This window comes from Falco cherrug, chromosome 4 (genome assembly GCF_023634085.1).
Source record: "Falco cherrug isolate bFalChe1 chromosome 4, bFalChe1.pri, whole genome shotgun sequence".
NCBI classification, from domain to species: domain Eukaryota; kingdom Metazoa; phylum Chordata; class Aves; order Falconiformes; family Falconidae; genus Falco; species Falco cherrug.
Genome location: NC_073700.1, coordinates 54,290,750 through 54,314,655, shown reverse-complemented (window position 1 = coordinate 54,314,655; position 23,906 = coordinate 54,290,750). Strand labels below are relative to the sequence as shown.

Below are 23,906 nucleotides of genomic sequence, written 5' to 3'. Positions count from 1 at the left end.
CTTTTGGAAAGCTGACTGCTCAGTTTCCCATCCTGGTTCTCCTGCAGCAGGTATAGTTCCTTTAGCTGTTTAAGTATTACCTCTGCACATTATATTTATCATCACTAGACAACTAACTTCGCCCCCCCCCCCCTCATTTCTGCACTACTGTTTTGCTCCCTTTGTACATCCATTCCCTCCTACCTGGCAGGGAGCCTTATGAAAAGGTTATCGCCTCGTTCCCTTTAAAATCTCATTTTTAAATTCCTTTTTCCCCTGATACCTGCAAAGAGAGAAGACAGCAGTGAAAAAGCTGGGGTGCTGAGATCCCTCTAATTGTCTTCCCGTGGTGCTTTGCTCAGGACTCAGATACACAGTCAAGTCGTTGCACCTTGGCAATCATTGTGCTGTCTGCCAAGGCAGGACAGCTCCCAATATGCATGATTTACAGCTTTGGAAGCCCTGGAGGGATTTCAGTGAATTTACACTACAAGGAAACTGGTTTAGCCTAGTTGCCTTACCTCCCCTTTGCCCCACCAGACTTGCTGTGGATGAGCTGGAGAGCAATATATCATTGCAGCATCAGCAGCAGCATCTCACAACCAGTATCCCATCCTCCTGGGACCATACGCCTGGTGCTTTTGCAGAAATTGTGCACCCCCAAAACGGGAACCAGGACTTTTTTTCTGGACAACTGACACATGGCCATTCTAATTTCTGTTTTTCTAATCGCTCCTTCTAATTGCCTTTGCATTTTCTAACCATGGTCAAACTGAAACGTGGGAGGCTCCATATGAGCATAAGGCCACACTTTGTTACTGTGAGGGTGACCAAGCACTGGAGCAGGTTGTCCAGAGAGGTTGTGCAGTCTTCATCCCTGGTGGTTTCCAAACATATCCCAAAGGCACCTGAACATGCTCCTGAGCAGCCAGCCTCATGTGGCCCTGCTTTGAGCTGGGGGGTTGGATGAGATGACCTCCTGAAGGCCCTTCCAACCTCAACCATTCTGTGATTTAGGGAAAGCAAGAAGCTAAGTTCTTGTTGTTATCGTAACTGAGAGTTGTGACTTTTACAAATTAAACTTTTTTTTTTCTTCTTCTAAATGAAAAACCTCATCTTATTCAAATGGATGTGGCTTTTAAGAGCAGATGCACCAGTTTGACGGTTGTAATGTTTCTGATCAAACTGAAATACAAACCCCACAAAAAGGCAGATTATTTCATGGCAGTTAACTAATACCAGCCTACTGAGGGGACTCTGTTTGCATGAGCAACTTGAACCTCCTCTTCCCACAATGCGGAGGAGATCCCACAGCACAAACCTACTGGCAGTAGGATGCTTTCCAGCTCTCAGTGAATCTCCTCCACCATGCATTGCTGAGTTAAAAAACCCTGATACCCTTTCTCATTAATTCTCCAGGAATACAGTTGTTGTTGGTTGTTTTTTTTTAAATAGCTTCAGTCTGATAGGAAATAGGAAAGTTTTGGAAATGTTCTGAACTTTCAAAGGCTGGAGATTCCATTTGCAAGTCCAGGAACTCTTGTCTTTTCTGATACGACCACTTACATTTTGTGGTTTCAATGTACTTCATTAGTGCATCATTCTAGGGAGAATTTGTGTTACACAAAGTATTGAGAAACACAAGTTAATGGGAAATGGTTCTGGAGAACAGCATATAAAACTTCTGGTACTTTGAACACTTTGCCTTCTCGTTGACAGAAGATCAGACTTTATTACCAAAGTCCTGTTGTTGGTGGGGAAACTGATACGCAGAGATGTCACAAGAACCAGCTGCAGTTTCACTGGAGGTCTGTGGCAGAGCTGGGATTTAATGTTGTAACATAAAAAATTCAGTTTAATACTTTGGTCTGAAGTTTGCTGCTGTAAATCTCAGAGTAAGACTAACCTTGTGAGGCACTTTTCCAAATGTTATGTTCACTTTCAGTATTGAAAGTAGTCTGGTAAGTAATAGTAATTAGAAATGTTGTTTGCTCTGAGAGGAGACATCATCCATCACTTGAGCCAAAACTGTGGTGTGTAAAATCTGTCTTGTAACCTTGTAGTTTTTGCACCTCCCAGACATCTAATACAGAACATGAGAGTCAGTAAAACGACTTGTTGTATCACACCATGTGTGTGAATTTGCACATCAAAAAGTGACATGAGCAGCAAAGGATGGTAGAAAAACTTCTCTGGGAAGTGAGTTTCCCCAAAACCAGGGACATTTGTATTACTATTTTTTAATCCCAGTGATTCTGTATCATTGTGCTTCCCCCCTAACTTAGTTTCCACATCTGCAAAATCATTAAGACAACTTTTGAAAGTATTCTTGGGAGCAGTGAGAAGAACTACAAAATAATCAAGTAATTGTGAGGGAGTGCACTTAAAAAGAAGAAGGAAAAATATGAGAAAATTAAGCTGAGAAGCACTTCTCAATTCACTGAGAATAAGAAGCAAAGAATCAAAGCCACCATGAAAGCTAAGGGGATCCCCAAACAGAGAGGAGGAGTTTTGAGCAGGAAATAGGAGGCAGAAAAGTTCAGATAATGGGATCCATTGTAATGAAGAAGAAATAACAGAAATTGCATAACACCTGGGGGGGGGGGGGAGAGGTACCAGTCATGTCCTTGATTTGTTTGCACAAGATCGCTTATGATCCCGATACGAACCCTGGTAAAAAACAATGCAAACAGTGACTGTGCAGAAAAAGCCTGGGGAACAGCAACCCACCAAACTGTGCTAAAGTTAACTTTGTTGTTAAAATCAAGAGAGGCACCAGAGCCTTTGTGGGGTTTTGATCTGTTGTAAAGACAAATTACAGAGGCAAGTTTTAGTGTTAGATTCCACCTGCTACAGGGATTCAAGCAGTGAATTAAGCCAGGGGATAGGCTGCTGCTGGTTTCAGTGCAAGACAGGTCTACAGTGAGGAAGATGTTCAGATGACTCAGTTGTCAGAAAGTCCTGGAGGTGATGCTTTAATGTTTTCATGACTCATAGCTGCATACCTGATTTGCTCCTGTTTTGCAGAAGTTTTATTATTCCTGTGTGCAAAGAACCCCATTGTTGGAAATGTTTGCAAAGCTCTTGAGTTTGACTGATGTAATTCTTTGTCTAAGAAGCAAGTTGTGACTGCTGTTTGTTCATTCTGGTTTACCGTACCAGCTTTCCAGTCAAGGATGGCAGGCAGTTTTCTGTGATAAATAATGCCACAGTACTGTGATTCACATGAGATGGACAGCATAGGGGCCAGGAGTCGGAGTGGGAGCTGGGGAGTTTGCAGTGTGCTGTTGGATGTGTTGCTTCTTTCTTATTTCTGTGTGACAAACATCAGTCTTGGCCTTTTAGACTATGAACCTTGTAGGGTGAAGCCTGTCCTGGTCAGGTTGTTGGTCTCTCCTTTTGTTTGATGAATGTCTGTACAGCCCCTGGTCCATGTGGGTTAGAGGGCCAGCTGGGGCAGGATGCAGAGATGTCCTACAAGGTGAGAACTGGGTTGCACTGGACAGCCCCCATACAATACGGGGGTGCCAGGAAGCAGAGTGCCAGAGCACCACGCCAACCTCACAGTTTCATCACATTTGGCTGAAGCAGAAACATGCTCATGTTAATTAAGGCTCTTTATAGCTGGTTGGCGGCCCTAGGCACTCAGCTTGCTTAAAGAGCCCAGGAAATCCTCCTGTCTTTGAGTATACATATTAAAACCTGCAATACAGGTTGTCAGTATCTGGTTTTTCTCCCATCATAGCCAACTTTTGAAGTATTTGGTTGTCAAACAAGAGTGCAGTAGATTCCCAGGAATCACATTTGATCTGAGCTCATCATGAAGGCAAGGTCTGAGTTCTGAGGACTGCATTCAGTTCCCAGACCTCCGACCTTACCTGCATAATGTGAAACACTGAAATGGAGCACTTCATCCATCCCTGTCCTGGCTTCTCAGGAGCAAAGTGAAGTATGTAAATACTTCACTCCCCATTTAGATGAAAATTTTCCCATGAACAAAGGCAGTATGACAATAACACAAACCGTATTGGTGCAGTGCCAGCAACAAAAGGTCTGGGTACAACTAGCTTTATGGTACCATTAGAAAAGATGTTTTGTGGGCACCTTGGTATTAAAATGTACTTGGTTTTGAGGTCTGAACTTTACAACCCAACAGGTCCCTCCCATTTGTGTGTTCTGTGTAATGTGAGCACTTCATAACAGAGAAGAAGTATGAGAATTTTACTCTTGTTACAAGAAATGTGCTCTGTCATTTGAGTCCACAAAAGGCAATCATTTGTTTAACAGCAAGGTGAACACTTCTTTTTAAATCATCTTTTTTTTTTCTTCCAGGGAACGTGAGCAGGAATTGTACGAGCCAGGGCTGGACGGATGTGTATCCTGCACCATATGCCATAGCTTGTGGATATGATTCCAACAGCACTCCAGGGGAAGAGGTTTGTAAACCTGGATGAGTAGACATCAAGATTTACCAGGGATCACTATCAGAATCACACAGTCTTTTCCCATGCCCGATTTTTTTCCATTCCCACTCTGATTCCTCAAGAAGGAAGTATCCTCTTGAGGCTCCCTGGAAGCAGACATCAATGTCTGGTCAAAGAGATGATCCTCCCTTCAATTCCCAGGGGAGTGACAGAAAATTAGCACCTCAGAGGATCATACCAGTGTCTCCTTGATGCCCACACATAACTTCAGGTGCTTTTTCCATGTTCAACTTTGAGACAAGCCCTCCCTGTTTCTATTTATCCTGACGTAGATATTGTGATTCCAGTATTTCGAGGCCAATATAAGCATCAAAAAATCAAAAGGGATAAAAGGATATAACTCATTTGCCCTCAGTGCTGCTCTGCTGATCTCAACCAGATAAATATCTAGACCACTGTAGGGAACATACAAATTTTCAGGCAGTGTTACTGAATCGTGTAAGGAAATCCACAAGCTCCCTGGGATACTGTCTGTGTGTAAATTAGTAATCACTGACCTGGGTATAATTAGCTTTATAGAGTATTGTCATTACAGAGGAAGGAATTTGTTACTGGCTTGCTGCATGCTGAGACATGAAGGGTAAAGTCTAAAGAGGATAACAAATGTTGTTATAAGCAAGATTCACCTCACCTAACTGAAAGTTCAACATCTAATCTAAACTATTCCCCTACAGCTGTCCCATAGTCAACAAGGAAAAGCTTATGCTGGCAAACAATTGTATTTCACTGTGACCACATGTTTCTATTAAACCTATGCCCATGTGGTTTTTTTCTGTTTTATGTCGGTGTTTGCAAACATTGGACATAAGAATCTCAATAATGAGTAAATACGGTGAGAGGGCTTTGTGTATGGTCACACATTGCCAAAGCACTCAGGGAGCTAAAGGAGAATCTGAACAGGACTGACCCAGCCTTAATAGTGAAAGAATACAGAAAACAGCAAAGGGAAATCTGCACAAAGAATTTCAGGGCTCTGCTGAAAAGAGCCTTTAGCCTGCCTTCGAGGTCAGTGCCCCTTCACATCCTCAAGCGTCCCGTTTCTCACATCGAGCTGTGTGGCACCAGTTGCGCGTTGTGAAAGACATTGTTACAGGTCTGCCCGGGGAAGGTCCTCCACCAAGAGAGAGCTCTGATTTATGTTCCAGCTGCGAAGGGGATTTGGGAATTCCTTGGACATGCTTTGGCGATCCAATGGATTGCAGCACTGCCAGAGTGCCGTGTTACCAAGAGAACATGTATTGTGTTCTTTTAATTCTTTCTTAATTATTTTCTCTCAATTTCCGTGGTTTTGTCATGCTGTTTAAGTCTAATTTGTGTGAAAGGTGGCTGAGGGGGGTGAACATGTAGTCCTAGCCTGTGAAGAAGAATAGATTTTTGTTGTTGAATTGGCTGTCAGTTTGGGCGGGAAGGAGTAAAGGGAATAGAATAAAAGGAGAACAGCAGGCTCTGTGGCACATGAGGTCCAGAACAGACTGATAACCTTCCATGCTTAAAATACTTCATGCACTTTTAACAGCTACTTGGTCTCAGGTCAGAAACAACAAGAAAAATATGAAAAATAAATAAGGGCTGTGTGTAAGATTTTAGTTGTGAATTCTGGCAGTCCCTAAGGAGCAGATGATGTAGGCACCAAACTTGTGCACTTATGATCTTTGCAGTGGTAATGATTCCTTCTCCAACCTGACCTTTAAAAGCCACGTGTTAGCAAATGGGGGGTTGGTTTGCTGTCCCACTGTCAGATGGGGTGCACAACTTCTCCCTCGTGTGCCTCCATCTGCTCAGAGAGGGACCGTCCCAGGTGTCCCCATAGGCTCTGTCTGAAAATGGTGAAGAATACAGACACCTCCAGAGATCAGTTCACCCCACATTTCTCTCCAGAGGGACCCCTTTGCATTTACTCTAGAGGAAGCCCAAGATGACTTTAGGCTTGGTGACATGAACCCAAAGCATGTTTGGGTGCAGGACTAATGAAAGACTTGATATCAGTATTTCTGTTCTTTTTCTCTTACAAATTTAAATCTTTCACAGTTTAATCTCAGTTACCAAGGGACAAATGTAGAGGCTACTGAACAGAAACCAAGGAAGCTAATTCTCAGTTAATCTTAGTTTAACGTCTACCTTAACTAATTGTTGTTATCACATTTCCGTGAAATTACGTGGAGGCTTTTAGAAGTTAGAAAGAGAATGATGAAATTGCCTAATTCCATTCTGTAAATCAGTCTAGGTCTACAGCTAGAACCCAGGCACCCTAGCATGCATTTCCTTCACTTCTCCAAATCCCTCTTTTTTCTAATATGAATATTCTAGTAATCTGAGCTCTTGAGTGACATTCCAATTCCATTTATGATCTTGGGTCAAATTCTCTGCTTTGATATCTGTAAAATAGGAAGCGTTTGTCATTAGCAAGTGCAAATGAAGAGTGGGAAGCCACTATGTGCTGTTCCCAGAACAGAGATGACCCCACATGCTACATCAAAGCTGAATGTAGAATCATCTCTGTACGCAAGAAGAATTGGTCACTGTAAAATATAAGGGCAGGGAACTGGTTGTTGAGTAACACCAAGATCTTCTTGTCCCTAACTTGCTCCTGTGAGTAACTCCTAAGAAGTAAAAGGCCTATACCTGTATACACACTGGAGAGTTTCCATCCACCGCCCCACTGCTGACATCTCCTATAATCCCTCTTAATTTTTTTTTTCTTCCGTTTCTCTGCTGTCCTAAACGTGGTGTGGGACAACCTCTTCCTCAGACTCAGTCCTGTACCACAAGCTTCCTCCATCTGTTGGGAGGTCTTTCCTGGAACAGTTCTGCTCTCTTGGAAAAGTCTCAGCTGCCTTTGGGATCCCAAACTCCAATAAGACTGGAGACAAGGCTATATTTAGTTTTGGGTGGAATCTGCAAGGCGGTGGGGTAGAAAGGTGGAACCTCTGCTGTTCCTTGCTGCAGCACAAGTCCCTCCATGCAGTGCATATGAATGAGCCTGAGGAATGACCATACCGTAATGGGTGAGTCCATCACCATAGCAGCCTCCTGGCATCATATGGACAAGATCAGGTAGATAACTTGGCCTGAAACCCTTGCTATGAATTACGTATTCAGAGTTACTGACGAAAAGCTCTCAGTGGTGTGAGTTCATCGAACAGGGCTGTAAAGGCAGCATACTTGTAGCCATCCCTGAAGTCTGTGGGCTAAGAAGCAATAGAGATGCATCCAGTGGAGTCTTTGTGCTCTCTGAAAGCTCTGTCTTGTTTTAACACCACTCCAAGCTGGCTTGTGCTAATGCTAGAGGATTACTGCTCCTCTCAGCCTCACTGATTCTGTGAACTACCTAGTACTTGTCAAGGCCTGTGAAAATAGCATATAAAAATGTCAACCCTTACTGTTATTAAAGTGTTTTCCCAAACAAGGTTGGATTAGATTTTCTGTCTAAACTGCTGTTTGTGTGTTTGGTTGTTTGGGTATTTTTATAGAAAATGGTGACAAGGAGGGCAAAGGAGGGTCAGTCAAGAGCTGGAAAAATAAGATTTTCCACGAACTAAGTTAGTTTCTCATAAAAACTTGGGTTTTTTCATTGATGAAACAAATTTCCGAATACCAATTGATCTTTTGCTCTTTCTTTAAGCTCAAAATCAAATTATATTTATCCAGAGTGTTGCTGGAGAGCCTTAGGAGAGCTGGAGTTTTGTTGCCTTACTTCCTCATTTTATTTAGATCAGGATTCCCAGTTGGATTGAAGTCTCGTGGTGCCCAGGCTCAGAGATTCCCTCTGTGTGCTGTAGAAGAGAAAAGCTGTGAAATTATTTCCTACTTAACATATATTTCTGAATTAGCATATCTGCGATTTCAACGCAAACATTTTAAGTTTTTACTTGCCAAAACACAATGTCTAGCTTCCACAAAAGCAAATCAATTTCCAGACCAGTTCTGTCCTCAAACTTCCTTAATAAGATGAAGCTCATCATACCATCTCAGAGCCGACGTGTCAGTGCGCTGCTTAACCGAACATCAGTCATCCTTGTTACACAAGTTTATTACCATGTAGCTGTCTCTGCAGGTGTCAAATCAGGCTCGTTCCTGCATGAACTTTTCCCTTGTGTAGCTGTAACAAACCTGGTTTTGGAGTGATCCAAGCTCTACTGCAACCAGACACGTTCTTATTTGCACTGGTGGTATTTGAGTCATGTACTCTACTGGATGGGATTTTAAGGGGTGAAGGACTGGAGGTTTTTTTAAGAGAATGGAGTAGGGTAATTTCCTTGTCTCACCGAGAAAGTCAGTAAAAGCTCAGTGATGGTGTATTTGGGAATGTGTGTTGGCAGCTCCTTGATAAACATGTTTTGTTTCTTCCCTTCACATTAGCAAACGACGTTCTATGGCACAGTCAAGACCGGCTACACCATTGGACATACCTTATCGCTTATTGCTCTCACAGCTGCTATGATCATTTTATGCCTCTTCAGGTAAGGCCATGAGTAAATAAGGTATAGGTAAGAGGATGACTGAAAGGACATAGCGGCTGTTTAAGTTGTAGGCTATGGCTGTTACAGATGGATGCAAAAGACTTCTGTCAAGTCTCAGTTGGACAGGGGAGGAAAGTTCCTCCATCTTTCAGTACCACTGTTTTCTGGTGTTTGATTTGTGGCCTTTGTGTGAGAGTTATAACCCCAGTCCAGTTATTTAGGTGGAATCATCTCATTGAACGTAGTTTATGATGTGATGGATCTCTATGTTAGAGGCTGTTATCCCATAATCTTGTTATAGGTCACAAAGACCTAGACTGTATGGTGTGTGTGTATACTGTGGAATGATGCATTTCTACTTAAGTAGGTATTCAAAATGGTACAGGGGGATCACACCCCAAATCTGCTTCCCAAAGTCTGTTTCACAGGTGCTTCCTGCTGTAGCTCTGTGGCAAGACACAGACACCCAGAGTCTCTGAAGGCATGCCGGAGCCTCTGGGCTGTGCACAAGGGTAGCAGGTATGATTCAGGACCTTCAGGAGACCAGAACCCTTATGGGTTGATGGTCAGATACAGCATAGTAAGTGGCATTAGGTGCCTAGATTGCAGCAGAGTAATTCATCCTCAGTCTCTGTTGTTTGTAATCGTGTCAGATATCTAAATTGGGGTGCCTCTAATGAAGAAGTCTACATATAAGGTAATCTCCTATTATAATGTTATTTATGTATAGGGAGAACAGCAAAAAGCAGACCTCTGTAAGATGGAAGAACCTTCTAGATGTGATTCCATCTCCTCGTGCCACTTTCCGATGGCTTCCCTGAAAAGCATTATATGGTTTTCCAGTTTACGACAGTCTGGTCCAAACATTGCCCCCAAAGAAAGCTGTGGGAAACAGCACGCGTGCTAGGGTAACTCACACCGAGACTGGCCTCACCCTTCAAGATCTTTGCACTTCTCAGCACACGTGCTCTCCCCACTCCTCTTACAAGGGGAGAGTGCATCAGACACACATGCAAATTATCTCATCTCAACAAGGTACAAGGTGCCAGCCAAGCTAGTGAAACTGTCGGGATTCATGCTCTTCACTTGTGGGAAACAGCGTCATTTGACTTGCCTTCGCCTGCAAGCACAGAGGACCTGGCTCCATCACGTTATCGTGCCATTGTCAGAGGTTAAGAGCATGAAGTCTGCCAGTGCACAGTGACTCATTAGGAGGTGGTAATGTGATCATGTTGCTGAGAGGTCTGTTGTGGTGCTGATGACTATACAAAGTGCCCATTTCCAGAGTGTCAGGCCTTTCCCTTTAGCTGATGTAAAGTCTCATTTGGAAAAAAAAGACCTATTGGGTCAGAATTAATCTTCAAAATATTAGTGGGCTAGGGACAGAAAAACCCTGGTGATGTTCTTTATATGATTAATAACTAGTAAATTTTAAGTGAAAATATATTCGTATTACAGAAAGCCTGTAATATGTGTTAATTTTGGCAGCAGCTGCTTAGAAGCTATTTCTCTTCCTGAAGAAACATTTCACTTTGGAAAGAATTATTGCAGTATAAACATTCTGTAGAAAACAGACCTTTATAGTGAGCACAGTTTGCTTAGTCAGAAAGATCTCTTTTCCAGTAGAGAACAGCATGATGGACCTGTTTTCTGTCATTCTGTATTCTGACCTTTTTTTCTGAGAATTGGAAGAGGAGCAGCACTGCTGCAGATGTATGGATTGCTGCATGTTTTGTGGATTTTAAAAGGCTTAAGTGGATTTTCTGCGTTTTACATCAGAACACAGTCCATCTCAGGGCTTCTGATCTCTAATTGTAAGTCTATATCTTGGCAGAAGAAACATGTAAATAGATAAATAATGCTTTTGAGAAGCCTTGCTATTCAATGTTGTTTCATCCCTTCCCAACAGAAAACTACACTGTACTCGAAATTATATTCATATGCACCTCTTCATGTCCTTCATAATGAGAGCCATCGCAGTCTTCATAAAAGATGTCATCCTATTTGAAAGCGGAGAATCTGAACACTGCTTTGTGAGTTCAGTAAGTAGCCATGCACATTAAAGTTTCCACCTTATTCTGTTGCCACTCTTAAGCAATGCACCAAAAATTACCTGGCAAATGCATGTGAGACAGTACTTTAGGAAGATTTCAAGTTCTTTCTGGTTTGAAAGAAACAGAAACATGATTGCTACACTTTAATTTGTATGGAAAAGGCATTAAAAAAATTAGCAGGGTCAAAAGTTCACAGTCATCTGGTCCCTTCAAAGGTCAAACCCATAACTGGGGTTCTACAAGATTTTGGGGCTCTTGTCAGTCCTGTGTCCATCTCCAAGTCCCATGGTCATTTCTTAGATAGCCTGGTCAAAGGAGACTTGCAGTCGTGTGTTTAGGGATCCAATAAAACCTTTCCCTTGAGTGAGAGCAGCAGCCAGACCCAGATTCACTTAACTTTAGGTATCCACGGAGTAAGTGCCTGTACATAAGCTACATGTGTAAAGGGCAATCATAGTCAGTCAAGCTCTAGTTAATATACTCGGTGGAGCCTGGAGAGCTCTTCAACTTGCTTTGAAGAAGGCACCTGCATTTGGATGGCTCTCTGGGCTCCACTGATTGCAGTGACCAGATCCCTGCAGGAGTTTAGGCAGGAAATCTATGTGTAGATGTCATTGTCTATTTTTAATCTGTATCCCATGCTAGCTGTCTGCAACTGTGAGATTTCCCCACTGGGATGATAGATGAGGGCAATAAAGGAGCTGGGATATTTTTTTCCACTTTCAAACTCAGTGTTATCAGCTGGAGCAAACATTAAGGAGGGAGAAGAGCTGTTTATCTAAAGGCCATATTGACGTAAGAGGACACTAGTCATGAATAAATTTAGGCAGGAAATTGAAATCTCCAAAATAAAGAGATGTGATCAGAAGTCAGCCAAAAAATAAAGGAACCCTCCATAATAAATTCATAACATTAGATGAGCTGCTTGCTGGTAATAGCAGGGGACTGGGCACAGCAGTCCAGCAGATCCCTTCTGGACCTGTTTTTTCATGTCATACAGCACCAGAAAAAGATTCTCTTTTCTCTTCCACCCACCCAGTTTCTTCCTTGCCCTCTGGCTTTTCTGTATCCTTACCCTGAGTCCTGTTGCTGCTGTTTATAATGACCTTTCTGCCTGAGCACCTCTCGGTTGATACCAGAGCAGCCCGCTCCCAGCTTTTCCCTGAGAATTGTCCTGCAGCAGGGTGCGTTCCCATTGCAGTGACCCTCCAGAGTTTTTTCCCCTCTCTGGTTCACTGGGATCTGTATTCTTTAGCAATGGGGTTTTGTTGTGAAGGTCCATGAATGGTTTGAAGGACACATAAACTGCAATAAACAATTGCCTGGTGTCTGCTGGCACAGATAACTGCTCGTGCTAATTGGCAGAGGAGCCAAGAACCCAATGAGCCGTGGAGTTTGAACTAACCTCTTACCCCTGCGGGAGTTTGCACTGGGTCGTGACTGAGGCACAACTGCAGAAAGCTACGTGAGAAGTGTTTGCTTCAACCATCCATCCAGAAACACTTCTGGGTAGTAATACAAGACTTTGTCCTGCAGAATCTACAGCTCCTGGAAGCCAGTGTGCTTGCAGGCAGATCCATGGCTACCACTATTGTGTGTGTTTCCCCCCATCAGAGGATTTTCATGTTAAATGCCAGCTCAGGGTGAATGGCTGGGTGATACACAAGGGTGATAAAAAGATGTGGAACAAATTAGCTCCACTACACTAGGCTGAGCATACCCCTTGCAAAATCTGTACCCATCCTGACCCAGAATTTCAGACAACCTTTTAGGTCATGGGGAAAAAACACTACATGAAATGCAATCAAAATGCCTCTCCTAATATTCATCTGTTTGCAGAAATAGCTGTAAAATCTCTTGGGTTTGTGTGGGTGTGGTTGGGTTAGGTTGGCTTGAGTTAAGTTAAATAATTGATTTGCTTGTGCTTTGAACTTGCAGGATAAGGTTTTGACTTGGGAGGTGTGGGTACTAGTCCATCTAGCCAGGGCCTGATACACAATTTATTGAAGGTTTTGTGTATAATGGTGAGATGTGGCCTTGAGGTCCTTCAGTCTGAGGAGTTATTTGAACACAGTTCGATTTACTGCATGCTTTCACCACTGTTTTAGAAGAGGACAAACCCAAGGAATAACAGGGTTTTATTAGAAGAGAAAGTACTGTGCTTATTTCCTTTAAGAAAAAACGGATAAAGGCTTCCGCTTTCCAGAACACACTCGATGCTATAAAATCCAAATGAACAAAGACATCTCACAGCATTTCTGATGAAGGGACCAGATTCCTGAATCTGGTATTACCTGTTGCAGTGAGAAGACTTAAAATTCTGTTCTATGCACCAGCCACACAAAACTATTTTAAGCTTTCCAACAACAAATGCATCAATTCTCCTCCAATTAACTACAAACTCCACTACATGTATGTGTATATGTAATTTTAAAAAAAGTTTATAGGCTGTGCTGCAACAGCATTTTTACTTCATTTTGCATACTGTGGGCAACCTCAGTTACAGTATTAACTCTATGCCATTTTAAACTCAAATTATTTTGAGTTTAACATGAACACCCTGAAAAATTAAGTGTGTTGGGCATTTTTGGGCCACAGAGCCTGAGAATGCGGCAGTAAGCATTTCATGGCCAGTGCAGCCAAAATACATGTGATGAGTATCACTGAGCCATCACGTGAGCCAGAACATGCGCTGTGCTCCAGGTGGTTGTTACAGAGGGATGTGTGGCACCCGTAGCCTCCTTGAACTCCTTGAAAAACCCACTCCTGGGGAAAAGAAGTCTTGTGGCTTGGGTGAAAAATTCAGCCTGTTTTCAGGGGACAGAAACCCTGATTCAGCAAGCAAGGCTTGGTTTTGTAATTAAATGTAGCAGGCTTAAATGATAGCTTTCAGGACCTGCATGAGGTGACGCAGGCCCTTTGTCCCACACCAAGCATACTCAGCAGCAATAGCTTTACATGTCCCTTGTGTCTTCCCCTCTCAGCTGCCCAGATCAATTAGGCTTGTTCTTAGGCACAGTGGGGATCCCGTGGCTCATGCAGAGCACGGAGACTGCCCTTCCGAGAAGGCTGGCCCTCCGAAAGCCTGCTGTGGGATTTTCCAGTGGGAAACGAAGCACTGCAGGGACCTTGAATTTTCTAGAGGGGTAGAAACAGCAGAGTCTGATGGCCACAGCATGCACACAGCATATTGCCCAAGGTACCGACAGTCATTATAGACCAAAACCACTTTCTCTCTCTCTGTCAGGCCATTAGTCATAAAGAATGCCTGTTATTATTTGTAACTGAATCAACCTGTTGGCTTAAAGTGCTTAAAAATAGTCATATACTCAAGTGTGTTAAACAATATGGGCTTTAAGCACTTCAGACGCAGAGGTGAGCAGGCTAGGAGGGGGTCTGTGAAATCACCCACTCCAACTTCTTCAATAGCTATTCATTTTGATTCATCCAGAATATGTTCTGTCTCAGTAATCAGTCATTTCTGATGGAAAACTCAACTCGCCGCACGTGGTTTTATTGCATCCAGTGATTACACACACTGCATGAAAAACTGCACTACTTCCCAGCCCATGTTTGCCTGCGTTCTTCTTCTTCTCAGGCTTTTTTTACTGCTAGGCGCAAGAGGCCTTCTTACAAGTCGTAGTTTTTCACGTTAGTTTTCTTGAGCCTTGTGACCTTCTGTCTCTGCATTCCCACACTTTGTCCTTCCCTTTCCTTCTGCTGCTGGAGAACTCCCTGTGAAACACAGTAGCCAAAACAGCAAACCCAGTGGAAGGATTGAACTGAAGACTTCAGTTGTCATTTCAGTTGATTTTTTAATGTTTTTATGGATAGGTTTTGACATAGTTCCATTACTGTAGTATCTGGATAGCATAATGTGGAACCACTCACATTTCCAGCCCAGCTGAAGACAAAGAAGCCGAAAGTTTGATATAAATAAAGATCAGGTTTTACGGTTTGAATTCAGGCTGGCTTTTCCTGAGCTCTGCAAATTTGCCTTTGCTGAGGATTCAGCCAAGGGAGACTAGATCATTTATCTTTTTCTTTTTGCATTCCACTAAGACAATCAAATTCCAACAAAAAAATTCTTTGCAAAGGAGGGTGGGACTTTTAGGAATTGTGAATCTACACATATCTCATTTTCAGTGTGAAAAGTTGGGTTGTTTTCACATAAGCTTCCTTAGGCCAAATTAATGACCGCTACAGGCCCCTAAATGAACTTTATATGTGGAAATTAAAGACAGAGACATTTTCTTTTCCAGCGCACCCCCATCCAAGGCTACTCATAACCATATTCTCTGCCTTGTGTGGGTGTCCTGATATGCAGGCTGTTGGAGAGATGGAGGAGTAGAAGCCTTTTGGTGCACTCTGTAAAAGTGAAATGAATATTAGAGACTCAGCCCTTCCACTGGGTTACATCCTCTGGGAAAGACATCTCTCACCTATGGAGAGGAGGGATGAGCTCTTCTTGGCAGCCCAGACCAGCATCTGCTGAACTCTGGCTGACTGGCTTAGGGGAAAGAGCCTGGCAGAAATCTGTCTGAAGACAATGTGAAACTTTCCCTTGACTTGAACGGGAACTCAGTCAGTTCCCAAAATGTGTAAATACGTCAGCTGACACTTTTTCAGTAGCTCAGCCCATTCCTGCAGAATTGTACCCCATCCACGGCGTTCAATGGGACCATCCAGGTGCAGAGGTGCTGCCTGAGATGACGAAGTGCTTTACAGTCTGTCTTGCCATGGAAAGGAGGCCCGATGTGAAATAAGGTTCACCTTGTTTTGTTCATCTGTGTAGAGTGAAGGGGACCCTCAATCTTCCCAACTAATAGGTAGCAGCCACATGAGGTTTGCATCCCAAGGAGCAGCACAAGAAGCAAAGGAAAAGTCAGTGCTCATGTGAAGTGTAAGTTTCTCAGTGTGCTCTTCCACTTGTGTCTGATCTGAACCACCTCACCCTGTCTACAAATTCCTGTGAAACCCAGCCAAGTGATTCCTGTTGGCTTCAGGAGATGGGTGTTGCAATGGACTGGATTCATTTCTTCTCTCTGAGCTTTTTGACAGCATTTGGTTTCTACATAAGATTCTTCTGAAGATCTCTGTGATGTTGCTGTCACAACACAAACTTAACACACCCATCTCCTTGGTCTACATTTTTACCATGAGGTTAGATAAAGAGATTTGAATCTGTCAAACACCTTCTGTGGAATATGATCCCCATAGCTGCTGATATTTCCATATCTGTTGATCACTGCTACAATCCGATTTTTACAGCAAAACAAATGACAGAGGAGAAGAAAAAAAAACAACAAAAAAACCCAAAACAACAAACCCACAAACCTAGAGAAAGGTCCTGTAAGTGATAGAAAGAAGTGAAGAACAACCAAAAGAAAGCAGGGGGAAGGAATGGAGGCATTATATGCTTGCAAATTCTCTTTTAAATGTCATATTAACACTTCAAGTTTCACTTCACCAAAGGTATTGAGGCACTTCTAGAAAGGGCCAGAAAATGGAGACAAGACGGGAAGAGGAGACAAAGAGGCTACAGCTACATTACTTAATTAGCAGAGGCCCTAACACTGAAAATTTCACCCAAAAGTAAAAAGTAAAAATAAAAAAATAATGCCTCAACTATGCTTTCAAAAATCAGTGCCAGAGTTAAATTAAGGATTTAGCAGCAACTTTAGTGAATGAAGAGGGTGTGAAGTAACGAGAAGCTGTAAGTAGGAGGTTTGGAATGTTAACAGCCCATGGCCAGTAGTAGCCATGAGGACAGGAAATAGAATAACCATCCACCTCGACTGTTTTATGTTCTTGTGTGGATTTTGGAATTGTCCAGAGATACCCCATCCAGGAACATGTTAAATCATCATCTCTTCTAGAACAGAAGAGTTCTTTATCTGCCGAAGCCCTCACTGACATGTATGAAGTAGGCCTAAGTCATCTGTGTGCCATAGGAAGAGGGATGGAACGCAGATGAGTTGCTGTGGAGCTGATGGCAACCAGTAACCTCCTTCTGTGTTGGTGAGACAGCAGTTTGTGGCTGCCCCACTGGAAGCCTTGGTTACTGCACTGTATCCTGCACAGGGACTCAACCACAGTTGGGGCTGGCAGTAGCAAGTAAAGAATAAAAGGGATTGGGAAGAAGGGTTGTGGTATTGAGAGGCGAAGCTCTGCTGAATGGATGTGGGATGGGAAGGAAACATGGGCTTCAGGTCTGAGTTGAGGAAGAAAGAAACATGCAATGATGGAGAGTGAAGGAAACACTGAGTGTCAGAGAAGCTAAAGGTGAAACATCATCATTTTGGGGAAGAGAGGCAATGAATGGTAGTGGGGAATGAAGCTAGGCACTTTGGTGCTGGAAGCGTGCGAGGCTAGGAAGTGAGGAAGGTTTGTGCCGCGGCATTGGGATTCTGCTTTAGAGAGATGGGATTTGCAGTAGAAGGTGGGAGAGGCAGAGGATGGGGCTGTATTTCAGCTATGAGTTGGCCAATGTAGGCATCCCTACACAGAAGAGAAACAGGATATTCACTGACTTGTAACACAACAGAATCAGCAGCAACAGAGGAAGAGTGTGATGGGAGCTCTGGCTGGGCTCCCTCCCTGACAGCTGGCCACAGGTCAGGCCCACAAAGGATGGATGAAGTGATCCATTCCTCCAAGGAGAAATGTAGTGGAATGAAGTTGGGTTAATTAGCATGGATAATATACAGCTGTGGGCTGGCTTCATGGGCGGTGGGTTGGCTGATGTAGATAAGGTGCAGCTGTGGCTGGTTAAGCTAAGGGGTTGAGAGCCAATGAAGAGAGAGCAGCCGAGGAAGAAGCAGAGGGAGGAAGAAACAAGAGAGGAGAGAGCATGTGTTCTGGATGAGGCAAGATGAGGAGAAGGCAGCAGAGGGACTGTATGAAGAGTATGCTGGTATGACATGGTAAATGACCTTGTTGCAGCATGATAATTTGGAGAGGGTTGTGTCAGAGAAAGTATCAGATCTTGGGTTATGCCCCTTCTGCTCCTTGGACTGCTCATATCAGGCAACCCTTGAGAGGGCTGAGACTATGGACACCAACCTCTAACATAGTTTTACACATTTTTGCTTGGATGAGTTGTCTCCTTGTCTTCTCCTTTGCTCCTGAAAATAACCCAGGAGTGAAGACTGTGGAAGAGCTCTGGAGCAGGAACTTTCTTTGCGTAAGTGACTGTCGTGCTTGACACAGTGGTGCCCCAGTCACAGGCTAGCACCTTAGGGCAATGCAGTATTGCCCATAATGAGAGAAAATGTGGTAAGTGTGAGGAAGGGCTGTATTATCACCTTCTCCCTCTAGTTTCTGCCTTGTGGTTGACTTCCCTTATCAATGAGGATGTGTTCAGAAGCGCTATTATTTTGTGGCTGATGAGCAATAAATAGGGACAGTTACCCCATTTACCAAGATAATTCTATTTTTACATCTCAACTCAACTCTGAGTCATCTGACGCAGAGACTACACCAGCTAGAGCTAAACACCACCTTGGAAATACTCACAAGGCTGCCCCCAGTATTTGAACGAGCATGCCTAAGAGGCAAAATAGAAAGGCCACGTCCCTCAAAGACTGACAGTTACATAAACCCTGTTGAAATCAGTGGAAGAGAAATGCTTAAATAGCCTTGAGGATCACAGTCATAAGGCTTTAGCTCGCTTCTTACGTGAGGAAAAGCAGACACAATTGCCTGAATTCAACAGGTAGCATTGTATTTGAAGAAGCCTGCATGGGAAGTGGGCAAGGTGTAAAGCGCAGTCATGTGGACCACGTTTTTTGTTGGTGTAAACTGGTACAGCTCCATTTACTTTAATACAGTTCTGCAAGCACAGGGTCTGACCCTGCTGTGCTTTACTGTGTTGCAAGCACATAAAATAGAGGTTGTCTCATCTAACTTCCATATTAGCAGAGACAAACTTTTAGATTTGCCTTGCCAGTTTCAACTGGTTTTCAGCTGGCATTGAAGAGGTGGAAAAGCAAAGAGAGGCCAAGATTATCTCATGGGACTTTGGGATCCATGTAGGCTGAGCTATTGCTAGAGAAATTACACTTTAGCCAGAAAAGTAATACTCTATCCAGGTTCAGTAGTGGCCCAGCTTTAGTGCAAGTGGAAGTGGTGGCACGGGAGAGATGAAAATTGAGCCAAATAGCTTCTTCCTAATGTCTCCATCCTTCCATAGCCTTGATGGGAGCAGGCAAGACTTAACTTGCTGAAGCAGTATGTGTGTGCATGTGTATGGCTGTACGGCACAGCTCATCAGTTTAGAAATAGCGTTTCTGCTTTATGAAAGCAGTAACAAATCAACAAGCTCAGACACAAATCCAGGTTATAATGGCTTAATAAATTGCCCAGTGACAGCTGACATGGAGTAAGTATTGCAGCGTGTGCTCTTAGGCAATGATGGGTGCATGAAAATGTAATGTATTATGACCTAGAGGAAAGCAGGTTAAGATGAATGGAATTAATTTGTTATTGCCAAGGCTTAAGAACACTCTTGCATAATGTTTCTGGGGCACCAGTGATGCAGAGCAGCATGTTAACAGGGAAAATGTGTGTTTGAGGCCTCTTATCCCTGTGCCTGAGATAGATGGTGACCATGAATGCAGTTACATTGATCGATCTGCCGTACTTTTTATAGGGTTGACTTACAGTTGAAGCCACTAAGGACAGCAGGAGCTGAAGTGTCCATCATCAAGACATGAATTTATTTTTCTCATGAAGGTTTTTTTTTGGGGGGAAATTCCTGATAGATGAGAAATTGCTTTAAGTGAGGCTTTGGACTTGACAACTTAGGCCCTCACAACCTGAAGGCTATATGCCTCAAACATAAGCCACTTTGGATCAAGATGGCATGTTAAGTATCTCTTTAGTCAAATTCCTTTATTCATAGTTAGTGTGAAGTCAATACCCAAAATTTCCATGCATCTTCCAAGAAAATTTTCAGACCTGTCCACTAGTGTAGCAGTTTATCATTTGAGGTTACTTGCGTTTGTCAGACTTCAGGATAGGAAGGGAAGGAAGGAGTCAAAGGCACCCAATTGATTTAGGAGGAGATTTCTTGTTTGAAGGGACCTCAGTTCCCTTCATGTTTGAACATAAACCTTGTGGGACTTTTTTATTGCTAACCTGTTTGAATCTAGTCTACAACTGCATTAGAGTGAGGGAAGAAATAAATGTGATGGCTTTTTGCCAGGTAGTCTGGTTTGTTTGGCTTTAATTTGTTGTTTCTTTCATTACACAAAAGGTTGAGTGTGGTACAGGTAAATTAACACTTTTTGTTTTCCTTTTCCCTGTTTGTTGGGGGGTTTTTGGTGGTTTTTTTTTGCTCAGCAAATTGGTTTGACCTAAAGGCTCATTTCTGGAGGAACAGAATCACCCACTAAGAAGCTGGTTTGTTTCTGTCAACAATTTCCATTGACATCATGCTGAATTTCTGCAAATTTGGCAATGACAAAGCCCCTGCTGACTTCAACAGGGCATCGTGCTCCCCTGTTGAAGTCAGCAGGGGCTTTGCCATTGGCCTCTGTAGGGTCAAACCTACAGCCAGATTGTCTCTGCAGAGGACTAGGCACAGTAGTAGAAGGCTGAGATAATGAATTGATACTCACGATTTTCAGCTTGCCAAGCCAACATCTGGATATGTCTTTTCTGCTGCAGTTTCTCTTGCAGGAGTGTGGATGTGGCAAGCTTTTCCACTCTCCTGTCAAAGCCAACTTATTGAACAGATAATATGTAAAAGCCAATAGCCTTGAGCATAGGAATGAGACAAGAAATAGTCTGAGGCTATAAATACACAACATTATATCTTAGCCACCTCTTCCAGAGAAGTCCAAGCCAGGATCAACAGTCACTACTGAAAAACCACCTCTCTTTTCTCTGAAAGTGACTTGTAAGAGGTTGCTGTAGCCTGTAGTAGCAACAAATCCCCTGCTTGAGTGGGCAAGAGAAGTTTTCTTTTTGTTTCCAGTAAAGAATTCTGGCTAAGACAACATCTTTCTAGCCAGTTGAATACCTTCACCTTTCCTTTCTTAACAGAGGCAGTAATACCCAGGCCAGGACAGTATTTCCACTCCTCCCATCAACATTTTTTTTCTTTCAGAAAGTAACCAACCTTATAAGAAATAAGTCTTATTCCTTATAAGTCTTAAGAAAGACATTGGGGTGCTGGTGCACATCCAAAGAAGAGCAACAAAGACAGTGAAGTGTCTAGAGAACAAATCTTGTGAGGAGCAGCTGAGGGAACTGTGGGGGTTCAGCCTGGAGAGAAGGGGGCTCAGGGGAGACCTCCTCACTCTGCAGCTGCCTGACAGGTGGGGGTCAGTCTCTGCTCCCAGGTAACAAGCAATAGGACAAGAGGAAACGGCCTCTAGTTGCTCCAGCAGAAGTTTAGATTGGATATTAGGAAAATAAATTTCACTGAAAGGGCTGTCAAGCACTGGAACAACTTTCCAGGGAAGTGGTGGAGTCACCATCCCTGGAGATTTTTAAACGACATGTAGACGTGGCACTTACTTAGGGTCATGGTTTAGTAGTGAACTTGGTAGCATCAGGTTAACAGTTGGACTGGATGATCTTAAAGGTCTTTTCCAACCTAAATGATTTGATGATTCTATAAAATAACATAAAAGTTAAAAGCTGAGAGAAATACTCCATGAAAAACAACAACATATATTTGGAACCTAGAGTCTCTCCTGACATCTCTCTGCAACATGCACAGAAATTAATGGACAATGCATAATTGTCAACAGTGCTGTACAATATTTAGGTTATAAATTGATTGGGAATTTGTCAGTTGTATGAATTCAAATCCATGATAGCAAGATGGGGAATTAATCATACCGTGTAATCTTACAAGCAGAGCAATTACTTGGTTATTGCATCATCATTAGAAATTACATTATACTTTAACTAAGGTGGGTATCTCAACAAAAGAACTGGGGTGAGATTCAATCTGGTTTAGGCATGTGGCATGGGAATCAGTTCAAGTCTGAGACTCCTAAATTTAGTCATGAGTATGAGATTGCTGTCAAAAATGGCACTGTAGTTACAGAGACGTAGGATTAGGCCAGTGCCTGTGCTTGGAGACCTTAATTTCATCATCCCCAAAGCAGGCAGTGCTTCTCAGTGCTACCCCATCTTCCAAGTGTGCCCCAGCACCAGGATCATGACTGGGATCTATTAAAAGCTTTTAAATAAGATCAAGGAAGCCTCTTGACCAGGCTGGGGAGAAGAGCAGCTGTTGCTGTGGGCAAGTACAGCATGAGTCACTCAGCAGCTAACCCTTCAGATAGGGCATGTCTTCTGGGCAACGTAAAAGAAAAGTGCTGGATAAATCTGTCACTGAGAAAATGAGTTTTCATCTGTCTTCTGTTGAAGAGGCCTGCAGAAATCTCTGTGTAAATCTCTTCCTCCTGCATCAGTGGTGGTAGCCCAGGTAAAAGCACCTAAGTAGTTTAAAGGAAATTTTTAGACCTCCAGGTTTCATGATTGATTGAGGCAAATCTGAGCCCACACTTTTGCCAAAAGCACTGGGGATGGGCTAAAGGCACTGTCCCAACTTTGTAAATAAGCCATAGCTTCAATGCAGCCATCCAGAAAGGATTCCCCAATGTTCAATCCCCAAATCAAATCCATGTTTGAAGAGCATGTGGTTGAGATGCAGCAAAACTGCTCCCTTCAACCTCATGTCTCGCCTGTGAGCTGCTGAATTAGGGCCAGACACTTACAGAAAGAGACCATAAAAGAACTCGGTAGACCCGATGGAGCTGGGTACACTCACACCTGCAAATCCCCACTGGTGCAGACACACCAAGGCTTGGGGCAAAAGAAAGGAGGTCTGCCAATGTCACACAGCCGTATGCACACAATAGCAGGGAGAAACAAGGAGTGTGGGTGTGCCATGGGGAAGGTGCTGCTGCATCCTCAGCCCTTGTCAGCTCAGCTCTGCATGACCTTCCCTCCTTGGGAGATAGCTGCCTGCTCTACCTCCACCTTCCGCCATCACCACCCTGCAGCAAGTCTCTGCTTAGTCCATCTGCCTCACAGGAGGAAGCTGATGTGTGTATAAATTGATTAGCGGGAGCCGTTGAGGGCCCCCAGTGTAACATACTGGTGGGTGCAAGGGGAGGGCCAAATTGATTTTGAGTGATCAGTGGGGACGAGTCCCTCTCCAAAACATGTGGTGTTGAGAAAACACTTTCCTTGCTTCTCGTTTTAACCAATGTTTCATAGCAACTGTTCCCAGCAGAAGAGGGGAGTGGGGAGGAGGGAAGTGTGAGCTTGTCACTGGTGCAAATCAATTATTGCTCTGAATTCAACATACTGCATGTCCAGGGCACCAGGGACGAGCTGCTAACCAGCAAGGGCTAGATGCTCCTGCTGTTGCTCCAGTAAGTGCAGGGTATTACCCGAGCAGACTCATGGAAGGCAAGGCGGCTATTGCCAAATCAACATCTCGGGGATGCCGAGACAGTGTGGATGTGAGTGATGATGGTCCACTGCAGCAGGACCTGGATGCATCACATGGTGGGGCAATGGCCAGGGCAGACATACTTCTTTGGGCGGCTGATTTCTACCTTCAGGTGTTTTGCAGTGGGTTTGGCTGCTAAGTGTCAAGAGAGAAATTTCCCATTTTTTTGTTTTTATAAGATGACTGTTTCCATTACCTGTGCTGCAGTGAAATCTTTGCGCAGCAAGTTACTGTGTTTAATTATTCATTTCCTGAAGAAAAACAATCCTCCTTCCCTTCTCAAATCTCTCCCCTTCCAATGCAATCAATTCAGTCCATGCTTTTTAGGGTTTACCCTGCATCTCCTTCTTATCCATTGTTTTTAAAATACATATCCCAGGCCTCCTTCTCCTGAGTATTCACAATTCTTTGTGGACTTGGCTTTCTTCAAACCTCTGTCTCAAAC

The 23,906-nt window shown here is 43.4% G+C and overlaps 1 protein-coding gene across 2 annotated transcripts in view; it reads left to right on the top strand.

Annotated features, from left to right (window-relative positions):
- The window catches only part of VIPR1 (vasoactive intestinal peptide receptor 1), a 116,098-nt gene that overhangs the window by 69,831 nt on the left and 22,361 nt on the right, over window positions 1-23,906 (top strand). For both annotated transcript variants that reach the window (XM_055708129.1, XM_005442312.3), the window contains exons 4-6: window positions 4,312-4,415; window positions 8,823-8,923; window positions 10,833-10,965. In XM_055708129.1, the coding sequence (XP_055564104.1) occupies window positions 4,312-4,415; window positions 8,823-8,923; window positions 10,833-10,965 (338 nt within the window). The remainder of the gene's footprint in view (window positions 1-4,311; window positions 4,416-8,822; window positions 8,924-10,832; window positions 10,966-23,906) is intronic.